General features: G+C 36.6%; 1 protein-coding gene across 1 annotated transcript in view; it reads right to left on the bottom strand.

Annotated features, from left to right (window-relative positions):
- The window catches only part of LOC140141985 (ras-related protein Rab-27A-like), a 147,902-nt gene that overhangs the window by 41,119 nt on the left and 79,798 nt on the right, over positions 1–26,985 (bottom strand). Inside the window, exon 2 of the mRNA XM_072163883.1 lies at positions 24,218–24,424. Within this exon, the coding sequence (XP_072019984.1) occupies positions 24,218–24,394 (177 nt within the window). The 5' untranslated portion in view covers positions 24,395–24,424. The remainder of the gene's footprint in view (positions 1–24,217; positions 24,425–26,985) is intronic.

Here is a 26,985-nt window from a genome sequence, read left to right on the forward strand (position 1 = left end):
TTATGCCTTTTATCACCCAAAATGTCAAATTCCGCCCCCTCCAGTCCAAAAAGGTCAAAATTTTTGAAAAAAAAGTCTACTTTTTCAAATTCAGCACCCCCCCAAAATAAATCCTCGGTACGGGCCTGCACGTATCATGTGCGACTAACAAAAGGCGCTGGTTCCCGTTTCCTCATTCAATCCAATTCAATGCAAGACCTCAGAGTTACTTGCATGACTTTGGCGGGCTATTTTGAAACAGTCATGGTTGCACACGCAGGTACTTCTTTTGAAAATCCTAAACAAGGTATAGCAGTCGCTGATAGAATATGCAGCTTATGAACATGGCTTCCCGAAATGCATTCTGGGAAGTGTATTATCTTCTCTGCATTCAACATGTTCAAACTATCCCAAAAAATAAGGCAGCTTCTCTATACTTTCTATAGGTAAGGCTTTAATGCACTTCCGTGATACAATATGCCTCAACCTATACAGTTTTGCATTAATACGTCCTTCTCAAAAAATCACTAAATGTTATGATATCTCACACAATTTGAGGTCTACCTGGAGGACCACTGTTTCTACTCACTTGAATGCAATTTCCCTGAAGACTTCAAATAAAATCACACAAATGAAAAGTTCTGTCAGTTTTTAATTTTGTACATTATTTGAATAGGGAAACCACAATGGGAATCCGAGTGGAGAAAGTTTAATCTAAAAGCCGCAATTTCCACAGTGTCAGAAAATTGGATCAGCTTTAAAAACAACTTGAAGGGACTAATTAATAATAGCACTACACTCAGACAGGATTCAAACTTACTGTCATGTGGTAATTTGAATGGGGACACCTCTGGTTTTTTTAATTGTGTAGTATGTATTAAGTTGATCACATGAGGTAAGTGACCCAGAGGGGGGAGGTTCACTCCCTTTTTCAGGGTCTCCAGCAATTCCTTAAGACCCATATTTGGATAATGCTCAAGTTCTGTGAGCCTCAAACTCTGACAATTACCTCAAATTTGAAAAAAAATTGAATTTTTTTGCCAATTTTAGTTCACTAGATATCCCAAAAATGCTCCACGCTGCACACCCCTTATCCTCCGGTAGTAAGGTATGCAAACATGAACATGTTCATATATGTGACCATCCAGCACAACTGAGCCCTGAAGTCGCCAATCATCATTTTTGAGATATTCAACCAAAATATTCTGCTTGAAATTAGCTTTAAAATGATGTATATCATGTCTATAGTACTTGACATTTAAGTAGTGAAAAATCAATAAAGCGGTCAATAAATCCTTTGTTTCCTATTGCTTATTGTTAAGTTCAATGGAGCATATCTCAATAGTGGCACTGGAGACATCCGGGCTCAGTTGTGGTGGATGGTCACATATACGTATGCCTTCACACCACATTTACAACAATTGCCTTCAAATTTACACATTTATACAAAGCCAAAACCTGATTTTTTTATTGCAATTTTTATAATGTATGTTCCAATGTACCAATTCTTTATTTTATTTGGTTTTGGTTTTTTTATGTGTAGGAAAACAGCAATTTTGGTTATTATCATAATTGTGATATTTTTCTTTCATTTTACCTCATTATTTCGGCTTAGAATGGATATAAAGCTTTCTGGCAATTATTACTAATATCATATAGTTTTATCATTGTTGTAAAAGAACATCATAATTAAAATGTAATAGAAATACTTGAATTTAATCTCCATTTAAAACTAAAATATTTTTTCAACCATGACTGGCAAGTATTGAGCAAAACTTGTCAACAGGATATTTGAAAGTTATATATTTGCTATTTTACTGGGTCAGTTTTTATTATACAACTTCCGTTTTACAAATTCACGCGATGAAATTATACATTACACTTGCTGACAAGATGTTAAATAATTCAAGTGTTACAAATACGATTTAACAAATTCAACTGAATATTGTGATAACAAGCAAAGGAAGTAAGTGTGATGTGATGAAGTAAATGAGATGTTTCTCAAGCTAAATAAATATTCATATCTATTAAAGATAGCAAGAAAAGAAAATATTTGGTCAAAAACTTTAAGTGCTATGCTTTTTTCTCTTCTTTTTTTTAGAAAATGAGCTATGCGATATGCGATTAAAAAAATGACAGTCAAGGCACATGTTTATGTACTTTGTAGTATTCAAGAACAGAAACATAGTTACCTCTGCACACACTTTAATATGTAATGCCCAGTTTTGGAGTAAAATATGTTCCTTTTTTTAAATTATAACTCTTAAAATCATGGCTAAATATGTACAAAAAACAACAACCAAACTGCAAAAAAAGAAAGACACTTTCTTTAGATCGCGATGCAATACTGAAAATATCAACAACAACAAATTACCGCCAACACGTACTACTATGCGCTAAATTGGAATTCACATGGCAATGCGCGCGGGTGTCAGAGACAGACTTTTTTTTGGCCTAATGGAAATAGCAAAACTGCAAGCAAATGAAGATAGCAAGCCTGCTATCTTATAAAGATAACACAACTGTATAGCAATACTGATATATTATAAATATAACGATATTGCTAACTAATGAAGATAACATTACTACAATCTAATGAAGATAGCAATGCAGCTGTCTACTGAAGATAGTAGGCCAGCTTTCTTATGAAGATCACAATGCTGCTTTCTTATGAAGCTAGCAAAACTGTTATCTCATAAGGATAGCAATGCAGCTGTCTACTGAGATAGTAGGCCAGCTTTCTTATGAAGATATCAATACTGCTTTCTTATGAAGCTAGCAAAACTGTTATCTCATGAAGATAGCAATGCAGCTGTCTACTGAAAATAGTAGGCCAGCTTTCTTACGAAGATAATACTGCTTTCTTATGAAGATAACAAGACTGTTATCTCATGAAGATAACAATGCAGCTGTCTACTGAAGATAGGCCAGCTTTCTTATGAAGATATCAATACTGCTATCTAAAGAAGAAAGTAATGCAGCTATTTACTGAAGATAGTAGGTCAGCTTTCTATGAAGATAGAAAGACTGTATAATATTGTTAATGAAAATATCAATACAATCTAATAGCAGGGCAGAAAATACCAGGACTGCTATCTAATGAAGACAGCAAGACTGTAATCAAATGAAGAGAACAAGACTGTAACCTAGCTAGACTGCTAGAGGTTGAAAGATAAGTCTTATGAAGAAAGATTGAGAGAATTGAGACTCCCTACACTGGCTTACAGCTGAGGTAGATACGTTCACTCAACATCTGAACTCTGTACACCCATCCATCAAATTCACGGTTGAACTTGAAAGTAACAATGCACTCGCGATGCTTGACACCCTCATCACTCGTGCTCCTGACGGTAAGCTGGTCTTTAGTGTCTATCGCAAAAGTACCCACACTGACCAGTACTTAAATTTCTCCAGTCACCAGCCATTGGAACACAAGCTAGGAGTGATTAGAACTCTGACTCACCGCGCAAAAACTTTGTCATCTGACAGCACTCTTCTTGAAAAAGAATTAGATCATGTCAAGAAGTCACTGTCCATATGCGGATACACCAAATGGACCTGGACTGCGCCGAGTAGCAGGAAACGGGACCCCAAACCTCGCAGGCGTGACACCCCCTCCAAAGGTCACGTCTCGTTACCCTACGTTCAAGGAGTGACTGAAGCGATTAACAGGAAAATCAGGAGTGCTGGTGTAACTGTTCATGTCAAACCCTCGAACACCATCAGGAGTATGGTGGTGTCGCCCAAGGATAAAGTAAAGACACTGGACCGTACGGGGGCCATTTATCAAATCCAAGGTAAAGACTGTCCTTCACAATATATAGGTGAGACTGAAAGAGCTCTCGGAAAAAGGGTTTCCGAACACAAAAGAGAGCCCTCGCCGGTTGGAGGACATATGAAATCTGCTAGACACTCCTTTGACCCTGGAGAGGTCAAGGTGTTGGACAGCGATGCCAGGTGGTTTCAGCGAGGGGTTAAGGAAGCGGTGTACATCGCAGCCTCCGAACCGGACCTCAACAAAGATCAGGGACGCCACCCCCTACCAGCCGCCTACAAGAGGCTACTCGGGTCAAGTGGTTTGGGTTCATTGCCCAGATCACGTGTCCCGAGTAGCGGTACGTCTTCCAGTACTACGCCAACTCAGTGCTGAAGAAGTGACCTCGGATGAGGCACGAAAATTCCACTCGTAAGTGAAATTTTACTATTGCTCGTGTGAATAAGTTTTAAATTGTTCTACATTATGGCTTACAGACGTTTTAGAGGCGACATGATCTAGACTTACAAGATCATGCATGGGATTAATGATGTAGCCAAAGAAGCCATGTTTGAAATGACAAGCCACACATCGGTGACCAGAGGACATAGCCTCAATATCATGAAGCAGCACTCAAGACTTAGACTTAGAGAGCACTCCTTCTCCAACAGAGTAGTAAACACCTGGAATGACCTGCCAAACGAGACAGTAAATGCTCCAACAATGAATTGCTTCAAGACAGCAGTGGATAAAGCTCTAGCCAAGAAGTTCAACACATTTACATTTGGAGTTGGATGTCTCTGGCAACAAGTTTCCAATTAAAGTATTTTCCATGGCATATAGCTAAGTTATCATGCAGTGAATAATAGGATGAAATTGGGTGGGCATCACAGGGCAACAACCCTATTTCCAGAGCCCGAAGAACAGGTGAATACAGGTGAATACAGGTGTATTATATGTCTGTGGATGGAACTTGACAGGATATATCACATGAATTTCAAGAATAAAGTAATCAAAGGTTTTTCAATAAAATAGGACAGCAATACATTCACTTTATCACCATTTGTTATTGTCAACCTGGAGGGGATTGAAATCCATTAATAACTGTCAAAAAGGACAAAACATGACAAACACAGTCTTCAACTAAGAGTGGGTGTCTATCATTATACAAATGCCAGCAAAATCGTGTTTTCTTCTTAAATTGCGGCTAACTTGAAAAAAATCTCACAATGCCGCAAGGGTTTTACAACACCAAGTGGAAAATTATGTTTGACATTTTCATCAATTTTACCAAATGACTGCACTTTTATCCCCTCCAGGATCATGTATGTAGGTTTATGACCCAGTTTTCTAATATTGTGCTGCTATAGTATAATATAGGAAGTCTTCAGGTGCTGTTATTGTATCCCCCATGAGGGTGTAACCTTTTGCGCTAGGATTTACCATTCAAGCTATGTTTTTGGGTGGAAGGTCCACATTTTGAAAATTCCGCAACCCCCTCCTGAGTACTGGGGAAGTGACAGAGTCTCTTTGTCCAATTCACTGATGTGTGAAGAATTCAAATGGATTCATAGATTTCATTGAATGTGATCAATGCCATAATGAGATTCCTCCTTTTATGGAAATGTTGACATCTTAATAGATTTTCATTTGACAAACCTCTGACCACCTAACTTGCACAAATTCAAGTGTGTTGAGCCGGCCATTTATGTACAAAAAAGACCTTTAGGGATGAAAGCAAAACTCAGGTTACCGGCGGTTGAACTGTGTTCCGTTGTTTAGAACAATAGAAACCGGCTCCAACCGGACGGAACCGCCCGAAAGCGGCGGCCGACTGCCGGTCGAGTTTTGATTTCATCCCTTAATCAGTAATAAAACATGAAATATAGTGACATCCTGTAAAAAGAATAAGAAAATTGATTAGCATGAAACTGGTCCAACTTACAAAATTTTCTTGACATTTTGAGAGTCATGAAGACGCATTTTAAGCAAGACTATTGATTTTTTTGTCACTTTGATTGAGCCTGTGGAAAGGAATTGGGTGCAGTGTTAAAAAGAGCAAAGATAAATACCCCCAAGGACCTGATGATTGATATCAACATGCATGTATATTTTGACTTGGTTATTTTTCACGACTTTGAAAATTGGCAAATAAAATTAATACAATTTAAGGCATTTAGGTCATTTGGTTAAAAAAAAAAAAACTCAGATGGAAATACTTAGCCCCTACACTCTGGCAACACCTCTTTTATGGAGTCCTTAACAAACAGACTGACTAATGATGGATGGCTTTTCATCACAGCTACATTCACATTCTTATTCAGAATGCAATTTGGTGTGTCTGATGTGCTCTCAGGTCCCACAAAAATAATGTGCAAATGTCGCTATCCAAGCCCTTGAAGGCCTAATTAGAAATGTACAATGCTGTAATGTACAATGTGCTCATCTTCACCATATCTCAAAACATTGATTGGTGGGGAAAGGGGAAGGGGGTATATGAAAGATGGAGACAACACTATTATAATTCTTAGTTTCCGGTGACTCATATCTGCACTATGGTAAGATGAACTTGTGAACTAGAGTATCTGTTCAAACATATTTTTTCTAAGATTATAAATATGTTAGAGCTATAAAAACGGGTCTGGACAAACAATGGGTTTAAGGACCTACAAAGCATTGTAAATGTTACTGAAATCCACCCAGGCAATATAAGTTGATATTACAATATTTTTAAGGTGACAAAAGTAAGCATTTTCTGTTTTAACCAACAATCTACTATTCTAAATAGGATGCAAATTCCATCAAATTTGGACCATGCAGTTACCAAGGTAACACCAATAGAACCTAATAGCAAATATTTGTCACATTTTATTTTTTTTAACTCTTCCCTTGCTGTTCAAAATAAAAATTCTTAATTTGTTCAGTTAATCATTACTTTACTTCTACCTTCCACAATGTAATTACTGCTTTCCCATGTTACGTTATTTAGTATACATGTAATTGTTCAGCTTTTTTAAAACTCAAGTGACAAAAAAAACTCTTCTACGGGTCTGACCAAACCAGATTTTGCATTTTGGGAAATATGTTTTAATTTTTTTAGCTGTTTTTTGGCTCAATTGATTGATTTTTGATAAAAATGCAGACAATTTTCAATTTTTTTTTGTGAAAATGTTTTCAGATTTTCAAGCTTTCAGTGATTTGATAGGGTCATTTAGCCTTTTCTAGATTAAAATTAGAAAATCCTGACCGACTTGTAAAGTCGGTCCACCCATAGAATAGAATTTTTTCCCCATTGCCTCAGCTACATTTTTTTAATCAGGCAAAAAAACTGGATAAATTGATAGTGAATCTCAGTCATGCATGATAATAGAATGGTGTAATGTTACCATAGAAAGGAAAAGAGATATTTGAAACTGTTGTAGCATGGTTATTTTTCCAATCGGGATACTGCATAGTCAGCATACAGGTAGAGTTTCTTTCATAAAGGCTGGCGGTTGGTGCTCAATTTTACTTAATACTGTATGGTAGAATATACTATGAGTTGAACTGTTTTCAACTGTTTGCAATTTCTTTTATCCATGTAAACAGTTACGGTACACATTAAAACCTATGGGTCATAGCTATGTTTAAGGCCCAGCCCCCAACTCAACACAAAAGTTAGTAAACATGCGTGTTAACAAATATCACAGAAAAGGGGTATTTTTTTACCAGTAGCGACCAAAGCTACCAAATAGGCTATGACCATAGTTTGGTTTAAATAGGATTTGAACTGTTCATATGAGACCAAATTGTTGATGGACGGACGGAGGAATAGACAGACACACGACTTGTGATGGCATATGGTCTTTTCCTTCAGACGACCTAAAAATGGACATTTTGCACATGCGTTTGTAGGAGGTAGCAAGATGGCGGATCCGTGCAAATGGCAAATTTAACTATTATAATCAAAGACAGAATTAAAAAGAAACTAGTCTCTTTAATTCTGTCCATGATTATAAAACACACATACATACCCGCAAGAGCTACATTGTGGGGGTACCCCATAGGGTTTGTGTATGTTGTATGTTTATTGGTACAACACAACATTGTGGGGGGTATAAATAGGTATGAACATACATTGTGGGGGTATGAAACCATAATTATGTTGATACTCCTAGACCTATAGTGGCTGATGGTGGCATACACAGTGTGTCACTCTGACGGTATATTTAATACCTACCCCCTACCCCCTCTAGAGGCCCTAAAATGCCATTTGCAGATGTCTTCATTCTGGGGGTACCCCAACAGTGTTGAAATACGCCCACAATGTGGACTCATACTTAAAAGTACACCCACAATGTACCTCCTGCAAACTCGGATCAACATGCTTGTTCCAAATCACTGTAGTCCATCACCATTGAGCCAAATTGATTGGCAACAAATTCCTCCCCAAAGAAGCTATTAATATTATCAAAGTATAATTTGAATTTCATAAAAATATTTATTTGCTTATCAAATTTATAAACAGCTGCAGTTCCAACAACCAATGAATTCATTTTCGCATGGGATCATAAGTAGTCATAATTTGACATTTGGTTCAATAATTTGACACATTTTATTCCCATTTTGATCAATAATTATATTTGATTTGATTTGAATGTGTTTATTTAACTCTGTATCCAATCGGTCAAGGACTTTAATGTGTTTGGGACGTTTTCAATGAAAGAAACATTTTATCCATGCAGTTTGAATCCAAATAATAGATTAATATTAGCAGCAGACATCATTGCAAGTGTTGACAGATGTTTTGCAAACCCACCCTCTTTGTTATTTATGCAAAACCTGTGCAGTTTTTTTTAAAGTTAAACTCAATCTGATATTAATGTATGTTAGTTACCCTACATCACAAACAATATTTAAAATAGAAATTTTTGTGGCTTGCAACGCAACCCATTGATCACAATACCTTGATCCATGTTGTTGTAAAAATGTGAAAATTGTTTTTAAAACAATTTAAAAAAAAACATTTGAAAGAAATATTTTTGAAAAAAAACATATTTGAAAATTATATGCAAATGAGCTCATTTTCATACTAACAAATATGCAAATTACACCCTTGAAAAAGTAGCCTGGTTTCTAACAAAGGCCTTACTAAACCTAGAATTTCTAAAGTTGATCATTCAAGAGATATTTATTTATAACATTCGGCCGAAGCCAGGCTAAACCCAATAGTGCTCTGAGGCTATTACATTCAAGGGATGCCTCCAGATATGACGGAACAAGGATATGGGAAGAGGTCTGATTTTAGAAGCAGGATGAAAACCAGAGCAACCAGAGCACCCGGAGACCAAACTCACATGTGGCACCGCGGGGAATTGAACCCGGGCCACAGTGGTGAGAAGCGAGTGAGAAGACTGTTCCAATACAGGGTGTCCCAGAATGATTTGTACCGTGTTTGCAAAAATAACTAAAAATAGAAGACGGGCAGTGTATCTATTTTTGATACCAGCATTATAATGTTGGATATGTCTCCTACCTATTCTGTTAATTTCAGCATGCTACCTTTATTTGTTTTGGCGTGGCATGCAATAATGTAAAATCGATGAAAAACGACTCGCATACCTTTGAAAAATGGCATGATACGATGAAATGAAGAACGTGGGATGTTTGGCACAGCATTTCGACGACAACTACTGTTGGGGTTGCGCCTTAAAGCTTGCCGGACAGCTGCAATGTTCGCTCTAGTTCTTACAGTCTTACGAGCACCTGAAGCTTCACTCTGCCGATTCCTGACAGTTCCGTGCTCGTCAAACTTCTTTACGTTATACACTATCGTCTAATGAAACTTCTTTACGTTATACACTATCGTCTAATGAATCTTCTTTGCGTCTCAACATAGCTGCCGGTTTGCCAGTAAGTTTTTGAAAGAAATCCACGCTGCTGTACAGTAAATTGAGGAGCCGACTTTTCTGTACCACAACCAATTCGATCTCTGCAAGCATTTCAAATGACATGGACCTCACACCACAATAACTATATTTAAAACTACCGCCAAAGAGAGAATTGGATTAGGCCACAAATCCTTAATTCCATATAATGATTGCTTCAGTAACGTCATAAATAATAGATAGATATCGGCTATTTAGTGGAAATATGAACAGGGCACAACTAAAATACCTGCATAACTTTTTCCAAATAACTTTGTGCTGAACGGTTAGTAATGTTACAGATTTTCAAAATAGGTTGCGTTGTCAAAACTTAGAATTCATCATTTTTACGCAATCTTCTATAACTTCTACTAGAAACGTCAAATTTTAAAAACTAAAAATCTGAGAAAGCTAACTATATGTAGAACTTAAAATGCAAAACAATATGACCATTCAACATGCCCTTCATACCTAAAAAATTCCATCTTTCCCGGTACAGATCATTCTGGGACACCCTGTATCTGTGACTGCACTAACCCGCCCTCCCAGATACAGCATCTGGATGGACAGGTGGAGGTACAGGTGGAGGTACAGGTGAAGGTACAGGGCTAGACAGGTGGACATTACAAAAACAGTATGCCTCATCATGCTCATGACAGAGGCATTTTAGGACCTTGCAATACACCACTATCTGTGCAAAAATGATGCAATAATCAACAAATGTTCTTGCAAAGTTTCATACACACAATCTATGAAAAAAGTTCTGCACAATCTTTTTCCTTATACTATGATCAGCTAGTAATAGGCGAGAATTATTCGGCTTGTTACTGTACACGTCAAAACAGTCCCAACTTACACCTGTGTAAATTCAAAAAAGCACACTTTACGCAATACGTACAGCGCGGTTCACATAGGTGTTGTGCCCAGCTGTTTGTATGCTATTCTATATCAATCCACGATGTTATGAGTCCGGCTGATTACGAGCTGATCAGAATATAGATATCATTTGTCCATGTTGATACCTAATACTTGCATTTAGTACCATCTCAGACATGCAAAACATAAACACTGGCTGCATCATAATTCATCAGACTGCATTGATGGCTTACCATGCTTACCCTTAGCTGATCTATTATGTATGTATTATCTGATAGGGTCTATTATATGGCAAGATGTCGGCCTAAATCCATGCTTGGGTAAACGTAACGCTGAGAAAAGCATTGTAATAATTTGTTTTGATCTTTTTTCTTCTAAATGAAGAAAACTAGGATATTTGTCCAGGCATTTTAATGAAAAAAGTAAAGGGAGATTCTTTGATCTAATTTGGATTACGAGGTTTATGAAATGCTGAAGAAAATAAAAATTGGTAAAGCCGGTGGTCCAGATGGTATTTCTGCCAGGCTCATTAGAGAGTTCTCCTATGAACTTAGTAAACCCCTGGCCGAAATCCTCAATCAATCATACTTTGAAGGTTCAGTACCACCCCAGTGGAAGAGGGCTGTTGTAGTCCCGATTCCAAAGTCTAAACCCGCTACTTGGGATAAACTGAGACCAGTCTCTCTAACTGACCACTTTGCCAAAGTTGCAGAGGGTTTTATGGCAAAGTGGTTGTTAGAGGACTTAGAGAAATCTATAGATCCCAATCAATACGGGAACCGCAAAGGTGTTTCCACCACACATTATCTGGTGAAATTAATGGATACTCTGATCATGAATTCTGACAAACCCGGTCACTTGAGCTCGGTTGTTATCACTGATTTCAGCAAAGCTTTCGATTTAGTAAACCACAATGTGCTCATCAATAAATTTATATCCCTTGGTATACGTCCCTCAGTAGTGACATGGATTGCCAGTTTTCTTGATGGTAGAGAACAGAGTGTTATAGGTACCGTGGTCAAAATAGTGATTGGGTTAAGTTGAAAGGTGGTGTGCCTCAAGGCACACGCATTGGCCCACTTGGTTTTGTCACAGTAGTTAATGATGCCGCTATGGACAATTCCATTACGACATTGAAATATGTCGATGATTTAACTTTGGTTGAGACGAGAGCACGTAATGATGCATCTAACATGCAGACTCATCTTGACAAATTCCAGGATTGGGCGGTGAAAAACCACATGAAGCTTAACCCTTTAAAGTGTCATTCTATGAAAGTGTCATTCTTGAGAAACAACCCAATTGACCAACCACTTATGATTGCTAATGTTCCCCTTCAGTCTGTTTCAGCTGCAAAAATACTTGGTGTCCATGTAAGTTCTGATCTGAAATGGGGTAACCATGTCACTGAAGTGCTAAAAAAAGCAAATGGTAGACTGTATATGCTTAAACTTCTCAAACGCTTCAACTTGCCAACAGATGATCTTATTACTATCTTTTCTGGGTTAAGACGCCCATTAGCTGAGTATGCTGCCCTGTGTGGCACCCTGGTCTGACCATCGACGAAAGTGCCGCTTTGGGAACGAATCCAGAAGAGAGCATGTAGGATCATTGTTGGCAAGCAGTATACAACCTATGATGAGGCACTTGAGCTTTGTAAGTTGCCAACCATGTATGAGAGACGTGAGCAACAATGTTTGAAGTTTTTCAACTCGCTTTTCAAATCTGAGCGTTTCCATAGTTGGGTACCGCCAAAGAAGAGCACCATTCATGGCAGAGTTCTAAGAAATTCTGACCAATTGTCGGTACCAAGGTGTAGAACATTGCGTTGTCAGAAAAGCCCTCTGGTGTACATGGCCAATATGTGGAATAAAAAGACTCCTAGTTTCTAGCTTTTTAATTATTTTACAAGGCTATTTGCATTTTCACTCACATATCCACCAAATTTTATAAACATTATGTGCAATAAATTTTCTGTTTCTCTCATTTAATATGATCTTAGTATGTCAAGTAATCCATTTATGAAAGTATGTGTGTGCCGAGAAGGAGTTTGAGTATGTAGTCACTAGTGCATGAGTAGAGAAAGATTTTGAATAAGTGGTGTGTAAGGTCAGTGGGGGTGATCTTGTGGTAGTGATAGTTTATGAGTGGATATGGGATGCAGGGGTGTGTGTGGGGGTGTACATGTGGATGAATGGGTGAAAATGAATGTGTGGATGTTTTACTATGTAATTTGCTTTTTCTTCATGTTTTTGCTGTATTTATATGTACATTGTATTTTAGCATTTATACTTATGTATTTTAATATTTTATATGTGTGTACTTTTGTAAAATTGTTGCATTTCAGTTTTTATACTGCTATGACAATTGTGTAATAAACCTTTAATGAATGAATAATGAATGAATGAATGATTTCCATACATGTAAAAGGGGTACAGAAGCATATTCACAAAATTCAAAGGTTCAGGTGTAGGTTTAGGGTTAGAGTGTAGGGTTAGGATTAGGACCATTGTTAAGAGTTAAGGGTTAGGGTTAAGGATAGGGTTTATGGTTAAGGTTTAGGATTTAGAATTATGATTAGGGTTAGGGTTAGGATTAGGGTTTAGGTTAATTAACGTTTAGGGTTATCATTGAGGTTTGGGGAGAGTTACGATTAGGGCAATGGTTAAGAATTAGCATTTTGTGATGCTTACCAAAAAGTAAGACCTAAAAGTAATTCAAAATAGAACTCAGTCAAATATTCAATGAAAATTACCAACTTGCAGGACCCAACAATGATTGATGACAGAACCCAATTTCTTATACTACCTTTTTCACAACTTTAAGCAGAAAGCAATTTGTATATAATTTTCAGTATTTTGGTACATACAGTTGTCTGCTGAATGGCCTTTAAATTTGCACACATTGGCTGAATATGACAAACCAGGGTTGACAACAATTCTACGCCTCAAATGTAAGTCAAATCATCCTAAGGTCACACAAATTTTTCCTTAACATTTGGTTTTATGGAACAGGAAACTGCCACAAATAGGGACAACAGTCCCAATATTATGGTGGCCATTGCCCAAAAAGGCATCAAATGTTTTTCTTTTAAAACCCATTAGTTTCTATGGGTAGTCTAACAGGTTGGGGTGAAAATCATCAAAAGCCACCATTGGAGCTACCATATCATGGGTTTGGTAGTTCTGTGGCAACATTGCTCTCTGCATGACCACAAAATATGCATCTGCATGTAGTTCTTACCACCAGAAACAGAGTTGCCCAAAATTTCAACCAGAATCCCCGGTCAAATAGTCTCTGATTTTTTTCTTAACCATTGGTTTCTATAGGACAGGAAGCTACAGGAAGTACTGGGAGCCACTGTTAAAAATCACCCAAATTCTACTTAACCATTGGTTTCTATGGGACAAGAAAATAGTAAAAAGTTACAGGAAAATCTTCAAAAGTCGCCCAATCGGGCTACTAAATCGCCGGTTTGGCAAACCTGACCTGAACTGCATCTGCACTTAAATTGATGAGGGTAAATACTCCTCTGTCATTAGATATCACAGGATTTCAAATCAATACCACTTAATTTCCATACTTAAGTACTTAGCAAATATATATTTCATGATTAAAATATTGATTTGCTAATTAGATTAAAATGCTGGTAGTAATGTGATTTAGAGATATAATGATTAGGACAGCTACACTTATGACAGTATTGTATCACATGTCAAAGTGGGATGGATGCATGTAAAAGGTAGGTCACTTTTATAGGGAACAACCCAATGATCAATGATGTCCTCAGACTGCTTTGCATTCCCCTTCTGATGGGGCAAAAAAGGTTTGTCTCAAAGCTTGCCCGCTCATTTGTAAAATCACACAATTTGAAAAAAAAAAAGAAATGCTGAAATTTATTTTATTTAAAAAAAAAATATAGTTTTTTCCGGACAAATTCGATTTTTTTTTCTCAAAATACCATAAAAATACCAAGTTGGGAATAAAAAAAATCTCATTTTGCATTTATTTTCAAACCACTTGTGAGCTTTGAGACAAACTTTTTTTTTTCCTAAACAAGTCACCCCAGCTATGCCCTTCCATAAAACACAAAACATCGCCAGTGACAACTCTGACCCTTCTCAGGGCATCACGATTTTCGAACGGGAGCGGTTCTCATTCTCAACTTGTACTCATTGTAAGATGAGTTGATACTGAATTTTAAAATAAGATGGCTATGAAGATGACTTTGACATCCTTCAAACAAAACCAGTTTCCTTAGGGAAGTGGTGAAAATGTTAATTATGGATCTTATAAGCTTCTAACAAACATCAACGTTATATGTTTACCGACTTATGGTTTTGTTAGAGAAATACAGTAAGAAAATATCAAGATTGTGAATGTGTAATTTCAGATCAAGTATCTCAAGCTACTCCATACAGTCAACTCCCAAGATAAATATTTGTCCTTTCTGCTAGTAAAGGTTCTATGCACTACCCAACCACTACAACATTCATGCATGATAATAATATAACATGTCAAATCATTCCAATCCATTCAAATCATGCTCCGCCACTTCATTGTGTACATTAGCTTACATCTAGTTTATGATTTTAAAGTGGAGATGCGTTTAGCATACCTACATCACATTCAGGTATGTTTTACAGTATTGCCCTATGCACAGTTAAGCCACCTAATTTGACTGACTTTGAGAGCCTACTATAAGCCTAAATAAAAGAGATATTATTTATATCAGGCTTTTGAGCGATGCAACAAAACTGTGTATTGTAGAGCTTTTGCTAAGTACCCAGATGCAATATTGTTTCAAATATTGTATCGCCACCGCACATCACTATGTTCACAGCACCATCATATGTCACTTCTCAGTAAAAGCTCATGTCTGGGACTTGTACAATATCTTTAAGCTCATGCAATATATTCTTGTATTACCCTCAAAGCCATAAACATTTATTCCCAGAATCCCAATATTTGGCATTTCTTGTTTAACATTTTTCTCAGAACTCCAGAATAGGTCACTTTTTCTAGACCCTATAATCAAAGAAAGTAACCTTTAAATTTGACCTCTGTATGAACTTTGACACTCCATATCTCAAAATGCTCAATGCTGACAGAGGTTCGGTAATCAATTTTTTGAATTAATGGTCTTGAGAAGCATCATCCATCAAAAACAAAACAATAGACACCAATAAAACCTGTGGAAAACCTATATTTGGCAACCTGGCAATGTCAAAAACATAAGTGAATGAAAAAAAAACTATTTAAAGATTTTTGTGATAATTTACGGTTATTTTAGATATTGAAAAAACTTGATTGAATTGAGCAATCTATGTGAAAGGTGTATCCACCTGCAGAGCACAGTGTTTATTTCTGGTCGCCTAAAAGTTTAGTTTAGTTTAACTATTCTTGTGCATTATGTCATCTCAAATAACACTGGATATACCATTACGTCTATTTGGAACATCAAGGACTATGCTGAAGTTATATGATGGGATCCAATTTCAAAAAAAGGACTTAACCCAAAATAAACTTGATCATCCCTTCACAACCATAGGCAATATCACACCAGCTGCCATCGTGTGACATGGTTTCTTATATTTCGCCACCAGAAACCAAGGAAATTAATGGTAGATTTTCAAGTGTTTAAGAATGCCACTTTGTTAGACACCACACATACCATTACACTTCTGGCAAAACTGGGTATAGAGCAATCAATTTGAGCAGCAGTCCCTATAGTCATAAGTACTCTAGTAATGAGGTTTGAATGAGGGCACCTCATTACCGGTAATTGAATGTTTTACATTGCATCATAATGGAATACAGCATGCTGCAGTTTGAACCAATTTTGCTGTACAAGTCATGTGTGTACGAGCACATGCAAGCCTGTAATGTGTGTGTTAAAGCGATCAGTATTTGCATGCACTCTGCAGTGTGTTCATTCCATTTTTGAAGAGAGAAAGGGGGAGAGAAAAAGAGAGAGTACCAAATGCAGACCTTATGCTATGAAAGTTATGAATATGGACCCAAATAAAAATGTGCACAACAATTTTAAAGCTATGAAGAAGACACTGTAATTACTTGTTTGCAGCATTCTTCAGAATTTTCAGCTGTCTTTGGAAGAGCTCCAAATCCCTCCTCCTGATCCTTATATATCAGAATCCTTTGCCCATTTTTAAAATTCTCTCCATGCGAGTGTCGACTGCAGCCGACAAGTTTCAATTTTTTTTAATTCAAAAAATTCAGAATTTAACCTTTCCATGAACATATGTATAATATATGAAAAATCCATTAAAATGAGTACAAACAACTCTAGTATTAGTGCAGTGGTTCTTCAGAAGGCTTTTGATATTTTTGAAAAATATCTCAAAACTTGGGAAGTTTATGTTGAAGTCTATGGCTAAGATGCAGAGCATTAAAATAAAGGTGATATCCTAATGAACTGGATGAACTACCTTTAAATATCATCACCTAAGCATCCCATTAATATGCACATTGGTATCACCTGTCCCACCACTTTTTTATGGGGCAGTCACTGTGCACAACACATGATCTGGAATTACGAAAGACTTGTGATAACCATTTTATATTCTACAACACATGAAAGAAAATGGCTACAATGGTCAGTGATGACAGTGTCCACATAAACTGTCTTCAGTAGATAGCTTTCATAATTTGGCATCCACAAGTTAGGTACACATCACATAACCTATCTACAGTAGACAGCATTTATAGTATAGCAAAATAATTATTATTATACATGATTATACATGTAAGCTATCTACAGCAGATAGCATTTATTGTATGGCACTTATAATTAGACATTTAGGTACTACATTTCTGGCCAATTTTGTTTATTTTGCATTTTCTCAAAATTATAGCACATTGGTGACAAGTAAGATATGTATATTATAGGGGCAAGGACTACAACTACTGCACTGAAAATTCAGCATCTCAAGGCAAGTAGTTATTGATTTATTGATCAAATATTGGTTTTCCTCATTTTTGACTGTAACTCCACAACTGTTGTCTGTGCTGAAATAAAATTTCCAGTGCAGTAGTTGTAGTCCTTGCCCCTATAATATACAAGTCTTACTTGTTACCAATGTGCTATAATTTTGGAGAAAAATGCAAAAAAATAGGCACAAAATTGGGCAGGGGTGTAGTACCCCCTTACAGCATTTATAGTACAACACTAATAATTACACATAAGTTATCTACAGTGGACAGCATTTATAGTATATCACTTATAATTATACATGAGCTATCTGCAGTAGACAGCATTTATAGTATAACACTTACAACTACAGATACATTGTAAGCTATCTACAGTAGACAGCATTTATAGTATAACACTTACAACTACAGATAAGCTATCTACAGTAGCATTTATAGTATAGCACTTATAATTACACATAAGCTATCTACAGTAGACAGCATTTATAGTATAACACTTAAAACTACAGATAAGCTATCTACAGTAGACAGCATTTATAGTATAGCACTTATAATTATACAAAAGCTATCTACAGTAGACAGCATTTATAGTATAACACTTACAACTACAGATAAGCTATCTACAGTAGACAGCATTTATAGTATAGCACTTATAATTATACAAAAGCTATCTACAGTAGACAGCATTTCATAATATGTCACTTATAACTACAGTTTGATCAGCTCCGTAATCAGCGGGCCTTATAACATCACAGACTAATATCAATATATTTTGTGACATTTCACCAGAAGTATGACAAATTCTGAATTCAAAGTCCAATACTCTATCTACATGTATTTAACATACACAAAATCGATCAGATAGGCCAACTATATCACACTTAACATGGGTCCATTTTCGGCGTAGCAGAACTATTACTGCCGATTACGAGCTGATCAAACTATATAAGCTATCTGATAGCATTCAGCACTTACAACTACATTCAAGCAATATTTACAGTAGACAGCCTTCAGATTGTAGCATAAATAAGCTATCTACAGTAGATAGCATTCAAATTTTCCAGCTATATATGAACATGTACAATAGAGAGCATTCATAGTTCAGCATTTATGCAATATTATTCTGCAGAACTGTGCATACACAAATACAAATTAAGCTGAACTTTTCTAAAGCCTATTATAGACTAATTGGCTTTAATTGTGAGTAATGTCAGAGTTTGCCTCAAAGCTACAATGTATAATACCATCTGGTTACTTTCTCATGTTATAAAGTCAACTTTTATATATTCCACTGCTATTTTATTCAATTCTTATACCACATATTAAGAGAATATGAATCATATTACAGAAGATGATTTTAAAGATCTTAATTTCCTTAACATACAAAATAGGGCAAAACAACTCAGGTTGAACCATGTTTTTGATATTTTTAATGAAGTTGGCCCAGACTATCTTAGTTCAAATTTTACCAGAGTTTCAAACGTGCACCAATACAGTGCTAGAAACAGTGCTCAAAATTTTGGTGTTCCAAAATCCACTACCATCACTTCTGGCTCTTTTTATTATAATGCCATTCAGGATTGGGCCAACTTACCAAGTGCAATCAAATCAATTTCTAATAAACCAAGTTTCAAAAAGTCTGTAAAATCTCATCTTTTTAAACCAAATTTAGTTTATAATGATTTTGATCATGTTTAAATACTTTTTTTTTTAAAACTTTTAATATTCACTTGTATATATATATATTTATTTGTATGTTTTTGTATGTTTTTATGCCTTTTGCCCTTCTATGTATAAAGGACCCCTTCGGAAATAAGCCTTTGGGCTTAAAGGGCTATCCTGTGATATCTCCTTGCTTTGTTTTTATGTGTATTATATGTTATTTATCTTAATGCATTTTATATCTATTTACCTTGTATTGTTGTATGTGCAATATGGAGATACTGAATAAAATCAAATCAAATCAAATCAAATCAAATATATCTACACTTCAAGTCACATTTGAAAAGCCTGTAACATGTTACTGGCTTAGTTTAATTGTCCTCATCTAGTTAGAAATCCAATTAAACAGCACATGATCTTTTTCAACATGGCTTAACGCCGTACTTAATAGCCTGTGGCTATCTTCCTATTACACATCGATGCATCAAAAGTATTTATAACATTAATGTTCAGACTCTTAGCTCATTGTCTACATTGCACTTATAATCACATTTGTGGACCATCCATGTCAAATTAGTTCTAGACAATATTCTAACTAGCAGGTTTGTAGCCAGTGGCTATATTAATATCCTTCCAATTATCTAGCAAGCCTGGGCTAAAATACAACATGAAATCTAGGTCTATAGGTGAACATTATTGATCACAAGTGCTACTGAGATGAGTCTATAGAAGATATTGTTCAAGTGGGTAGTGTCGACTGTGGGTATAATGAATACAGATTCATGATTGATCATGATGCTGCAACATGGTCCACTTGGTGTTGTTTATAAACTGTGCTTGAGTGTTATGAGTAGATAAGCAGAGTTGCCAAACCCATGGTTCGGTAGCCCAATTGGGTGACGTTTGAAGATTTTCCCTGCAATTTATTTGTGGTGATTTCCTGTTCCATAGAAACCAATGGTTATAAAAAAATTGGGTGACTTATCAAACATTGGCTCCTGCAACTTAGAAACTAATTGTTAAGAGAAAAATTAGACGACTTCTCGATAATTTGACCCGCGATTCCGAGGCTGAAATGGTTTGGCGACCCAGTAGATAGCCAAGTAATCAGAATAGCAACAAGAATAGCCAAGTAAGCAGAATAGTACCCTCCAAGGTAAAACAACAGCGTCATATCAGCTTATTTATGGCATATCCATCTCAAGACTATTCAAAATCAAGTGCAAGAAGGTGCATTTTAATAACAAAGTACTTACACCGTTCTTGCACTCAACTAACACATTATTATCTTAAGGAACAAACCAACATAATCTATGAAGTCTTATTACCCCCCCCCCCCCCTACACACCTGTGAAGTTTCATGCCAGTATTCCAATTAATTAGGACACAAGAGACAAACATGTGCATTTGAAGGTCTTCAAAATCTAAGCAAAACATCTTTCAGCTCTAACATTTCACAAGGTAACCCCGGGAAGGTAACAAAAGTGGGGATGAGGTTGTTAATCAGACTATCCTCCTTTAAACAAAACTGATCCTATTTTGGCCCATTTCCAGTTTTGTTACAGACAGATAAGGAGGGATCAGCTGTGAAACAAAACTAGTTACATTTATATGGCTTCATCGATCTGTCGCTTTGTTCCCTTAAACTTCCAATTTAAAATTCAATTTCAAGTCAATGCTTCTCTCTCAATCCCAGTTTCTTTGAATGAATAAAGTGACCCTTGAAGCTGAAACCAGCAATGGAGGAATCACAAGCCAAACACCTGTACATCCAAGCTGTATGTCAGATGGTTTCTCTCTCATCATCTAAAGGTGATACTTAAAGGTGGATGACCCATTGACAACCTCATCCCCACTTCACCTCATCAAAATACAGATTTTGGCATCAGGTGAAAGCTAAGATTTTTCTCCTGACTCCTGTGAAACTGTATTAAGCATGTGTTTCATTTAGGCGCTAAGCGGTATAAACAAAAACATGTTAATTTGTAATACACACCCCCCCCCCCCAAAGTTGTGTTCTGTTCCATGTGATTTTTGCTTGTAGAATTCAAATTGCTGGAGCAATTTCACTCTAAACTTGAAATCAGAATGTTTGCGTGATGGTCTCAATGCAAGGTAGAAAACAGCATCTGACCACCCACCTTTAAATGCACACAATGAAATTAGAACTGGCTCATTTCCCACTGATCGTGATGCTCCGATTGCAAGCGTGAAGCGCTTGTGCCGTGAAGTATGCGGCAAGTGCGAAGCGCGAGTATCATCATGGTACTACTGAGCACGGAGCTAGTTTCTGCAAAAGAAGAATGCAGCAGTTTACATTTTGAGAGCATGCAGGCTTAAACATGGAAGTCAGGTTTTAATTGGCTGATTCAATGGTCTGACAATCATAACAACAGTTGCAATAATCTGATTGGTCGATTACGCATCAAGTCAGCGCAAACAAAGCTCTGTGTATGTCCCTCATTAACAGGGCGCTCGCGTCAATCTGAACAAGGGACTGCCGTTCTCTGAAACCGAGTGTAGTGTAATAATGAAATAAATGCTACACATAATGAAAATTGCAATATGTTTTCACCTTTGCTCCAGAATATAAGTCTACAGGGTGAACATTATTGATTACATAAGTATCCGAGGCAAATCTATATAAGAAATATATGAGAAATTTTGTAATGTGTAGTAGGTGCAATGAAAAGATTCTTGATCGATCAAGATATGGAAAATGTAAGTAGTGCCTACAGGACTGAATGTAATATCCTCAACTTCTGGGCTCAACCTACATAAATATTTCTTCTTTAATTAAAACAATGCCATGACTAAGATCAAGTGGGCATTTCTGTGGATATGATCTCCGCTACAACCAAATCTAACATCAGCATCGAAGACCAGTAGTGGATGCTGGTTGCAGGCCACCAACCTCCACAATGTAAGTTGTGAGGACTTTGTTTAAAATTCACTTTTCTCAATGTAGTAAAAGTTGTTTTATATCATTTTGAATTGCTTCTAATATGTAACCTTCTGCCAGAATCACGGTTGTACCAGGTGAACTTTTAAAGGAGCTTATTACACACGTAACATCATCCCACTCACCACTCCCACTTTCACAATGTAAAAGTCAGGCAGTCACATTGTTATCAGTACCTTGCGCGTTGAATGATGGGTGTGGAGGGAAGATGAAGATGCAGTTTAAAGATTACACATACATTGTACTTGAACAAGGTGATTTGCACTGATACATAAGAGAAGACCAATAATTGTTGTTGGTGTGGCTACAATTTTTATTTTCCTGTAGTTTAAATCCAGTTGGTCCACATGAATGTGTTTTTTCCCTGTCGATTGCGATTGTGAATAATCGTATTACAAAATTAGTATCATGTGTCCGTTCAATGTCATCAGCTCGGGTAATCCGCGAATGATGATATTTTCCATCACTGGACTTCTTAATTGCTGTGATGTGTATATTCGCCATTGTAGTGAATATGTCATACCTTGTTTACTGGTTCACGCTTGGTTTGCATACCTATTATCATCCCAATAAGTTTATGTTGCGATCATTTTGATCGGGGTTCCGAACATACATTGTAGATAGTGTGAACCAGTTGATCTGGCAACAATCAAGTTTGCCGCCACACTACGATAGCGAATAAATCTACATGATTATGACACAATGACGAGGTGCTGACCGTGTAAATGCTCTCATCATTCATTTTAATTGTATCATAAACGAGAAATTATGACATGATGACGAAAAAATACCAGTAGGGACTGGGTCTCAGCTAATCTGGTGCTGTCAAAAACCAATAACATGGGGTTTTTTTTGGGGGAGTTTCATTTGTAAACCAAGAAAGAACCTACTGATAAGAACACATCTTGCTTTTTATCACATCTCTGAGAGTAGATCAGATAAACTCAAGTGCACTCTAAATGAAACTGTCCACACTTGAATTACCAATCCTGATTATATCATTGCATCCTGTCCATCAAAGGCTAATATTCCATAAAACGGAAAATAATTTAATAATAGGAGTACAAATGTGTAATCTGGAATCAAATAATAATAATAATCCCAAGGTTACCTTCAGAGTGATTTAATTAACAATTTATTATGAGAAATGAAAGTTGGCAGAAAAGGAAATTGAGAAAAACAACTGCAGGATGGAGAAAGCGTGAGAGAGTGTGTGTGAAAGAAATAAATACAGATGGAGAAAACAAGAGACATGGGAGGGCGGGAGCTTATCATTCCTTGATTGAAAAAGTGATGGTAATATCATGCCTTACATCACAAACACACTATGTTTGAGGTTGGCTGACAGACAGGCACGACTTGGTGAAAAGTTAAACCTGCAATGCCTGACTATCAGGATTGATGAAGAATCAGATTGAAGGCTAGAGTTTGTTACACATTATGAAAATCAATCTTGATTCTAGCGAATCAAATTTTATTCTCCACCAGTTTGATTCTGCTCATTGTACGCAATCCACACAAACAGTTTGACAATTTTAACAAATGACAATGTTTCTGATTGGCTAAAGATTAACGACCAACGGTACATCTGCAAACTTTTGCAGTGTCTGAGTTTGATACTGAAAATAGGGCTCTATGGTATGTGATCGATATGCATGATTCTGGTCACCAATGTTCATGACTCTTGAATATTAAGTATTGTATTGAAAGCCTTGTTTCAATTTCTGTTTGATAACGTCATGTGAGAGACTTCAGCCAATCAAAAAGGGGTTATGATATCATTGGCAGATGGTTTGTACGAAGTGAGCAGAATCAAACCGACAGCAGTGGAGACCATAATGAAAGACAGAGATAAAAAGACTACTTCGCGTCTGAAATTCTGACAACTAGACATAAAATGCCATACTGCGCAGGTCGGCAACCAATCACCGTATCACGGCACACCTTTGCCCTGACGACCGATTCGAACTCGTCTTTTTATCTCTGTCTTTCATTATAAGAAATTTTGTGGGAATTACTTGATTCTGGCAAAGCGACTTTGATTCACATAAATCTTTGTGTAAGACTATGGTCATGGATTTGCACTTGAATTTTAACCCTGGAGATTAAAAAATGTTTCTTACTCACCACTCTTTTTTCCCTGAAATCAATTCCTACTGTAGATATAAACTTAGAGTTGAATGTGCCATCTGTATACTGATAGAGAAAACTGGTTTTGCCTACACCGGAGTCACCTAGTGCTAAAAATTTGATCAGGAAATCATACTCCCCACCAGTTGACTGTGTGGTAGAGTCCCCCATCATAACACTGTGATGCCACCCTCAATGCTCAGTCTGTATGGAGAAAGAAAACAAAAGACAATGTTGGTTAGTTTGATTGAAACCATATCTATAGACAACTTGACATGTGACGTCATTGCCCGGCAGTATGCGAGCAAATTATGGCAATTTTCATTGTTTTTTGTCCTGCAGTGTGCGAATGCGTCGTAGTTTGCTCAGGGCACATGCATTTTAAATCAACCACCACGTTTCATATAGTACAAGAAATCCATTGAACAGTGTAGCGGTTCCTTCAATCATATCAATAGACCAGTCTTTCACCTTTGTTGATAAACAATGATGTACATGTCAAGTGGTCTTTACTGATGTGACATGATCTGAGCCATAGAGGCCAAAAGGCGGCAAATTTGAAATTGAGATAAAGGCAAAAATATGGAGTAAAAAAGAATAAGCAAATAGACATCACACAAAACTTTAGAACTTTAGAACTAAGTACACTAGACCTTAGGGTCTATATGCACAAAACAAGTTAGACCAAGTCCAACTTTAGATCTGGTCTAACTATGGAGATTAGGTCTATGGAGAAGGAACTTTTTGGTATTTAAATACCTTATTATGTGACATGATCTGATCCAATCAGACCAAAATTAGCAATAATTAAATTGACATGTAGGCAAAATTAAGGAGCAATAAACAATAAAAAATAATATGAAAATTGGCATATAAAATTTTCATACTGGTACTGAGCCAATTAGTAATGCTAATAAATTTCAAAATAAAATTCAAAATGTCCAACTTTGGTCTGAGTGCATCAGATGGTGTCACACATCAGAGTGGACACTTTGAACTATACTTTCCAGAGCAAATATCTTATTTACAATCTCCCCATTTTTCAATCATTCAGTGCACACACTGTGTTCCCTTGATGCAAGATGTTACTTTACAAAACTTCAGACGACTTTTTCCCATATGGCAGACTTTCCAGCGGTAACTTTATACTACATTCTACCAATGCAAATACATGTACACATATTCTTACAAACAGGAGAAATTTACTTTTTCCTACCATGCCTAGAAATAGAGAAATTCTAGAAGCTTTCTCTAATTGACCAAAACTGGAGATTTGCTAATGCTAATATAGAAAATGTGACAAACTGTCTGCTTTAGGTTATGCTGTCTGGCACAAGATGGGTAAACTAATGCCTCTAATGCCAGCTACAAATAGTATTTTGCGGCTTTTGGCTTTTGCGTTCATTATATTCAAAAGATGTACATGCAGGTGGGTGGCTATATTTCTGTTAGGCCAAAAGCTACTGAATCACAGCAAATAGAATCTAGCAAAATGAGAAATTTCTGTTAGGCCAAAAGCTACTGAATCACAGCAAATAGAATCTAGCAAAATGAGAAATTCTAGTTAAGTTTGCAAATATTCATATTTCAGAGAAAAAAAACTTGAAAAGCCTGTCTAAACGGAGTTGTTGTTGTTGTTTTTGTCGCCAAATCCATTTGTTTTTATGATGACTACTAAAATTGAGACATTCTAGTTTGCAGATATAGGGAGAAATATGTCGGTATTCTGTAAATTGTATGTAATCCCTTTGTTTCTATGAGGTGTAACCTTCGAATACTTTTCTAACAATAGGTGATAGAAATATGAAGTGTTTAGTGAAATCAAGCTAAAGTCATTACTAATTTTGATACCCTCTCTTAAGATCATATTGCATATGCAATAACGCTATGAAGAACTAGATTTTACTTGCCACAAGGAAGAAATCAAGAGATCAATAACGATCACATTAATTTCAAGCAATCATTAATTTCAAATGCCCACTAACATGAAACACCTAACTGTGTTACTGTGTATGGGGCACACTTATACATTAAATAATCCATCTTACTACTTGATATAGATGTCTCGGTTCCCATGGCAACAGTACGTGTGGCGACACAATCCTTGATATTTTGCCGTTTGATTCCTCTCATGCGGTTTATATTTCTCTTTAGTACAAGTGACCTTGGCATTGAAGCTAAAGTGATATGTATCAACGTCTCATTGTCTAACCAACCAACGCATTTACCTTTTTTTAGCGGTTAGTTTCTATAGATTGAGTTGAAAAATCCATCAGCCCATAATATATTACATTTAAAATGTATAAGTTAGTATTGGGTTGGAGCGATGGATCTCATGAGAACAAGCTATACACTATGGACCACAATGGCCTCATCCCAATGGCATAGTTCAATAACCTTAACAAAATAATTATAGTGCAAAATTTGACCTCAAGTTGAATAGTATGAAATGTTTGGGGTTAATGAATTATGCCCTGATAGATGAGCCTGATATGGATCCTAGTGATATTAGCTACCCCATCCTTAGCAGCATAGCCAGCTTTTTTTATGTGAGGAGGCAAAGCCAAATTTTCCATCCCCATTTTTCAATTTTTGGTCCCATTTATAGTCATTTTAATGACACTTTACATTCTGCCATCCCCATTTTCATCCATGAAATTTGCCCCCTCCCCTGAAGACAGAACTGTACAAGGGCACGGGGCATCTGAGGTTTACACATACATGTATGTCTCAAATGCCACACTAATGGTCAAGGGGGATAGAAC

Source organism: Amphiura filiformis, chromosome 20, assembly GCF_039555335.1.
Source record: "Amphiura filiformis chromosome 20, Afil_fr2py, whole genome shotgun sequence".
Taxonomy (NCBI): Eukaryota; Metazoa; Echinodermata; class Ophiuroidea; order Amphilepidida; family Amphiuridae; genus Amphiura; species Amphiura filiformis.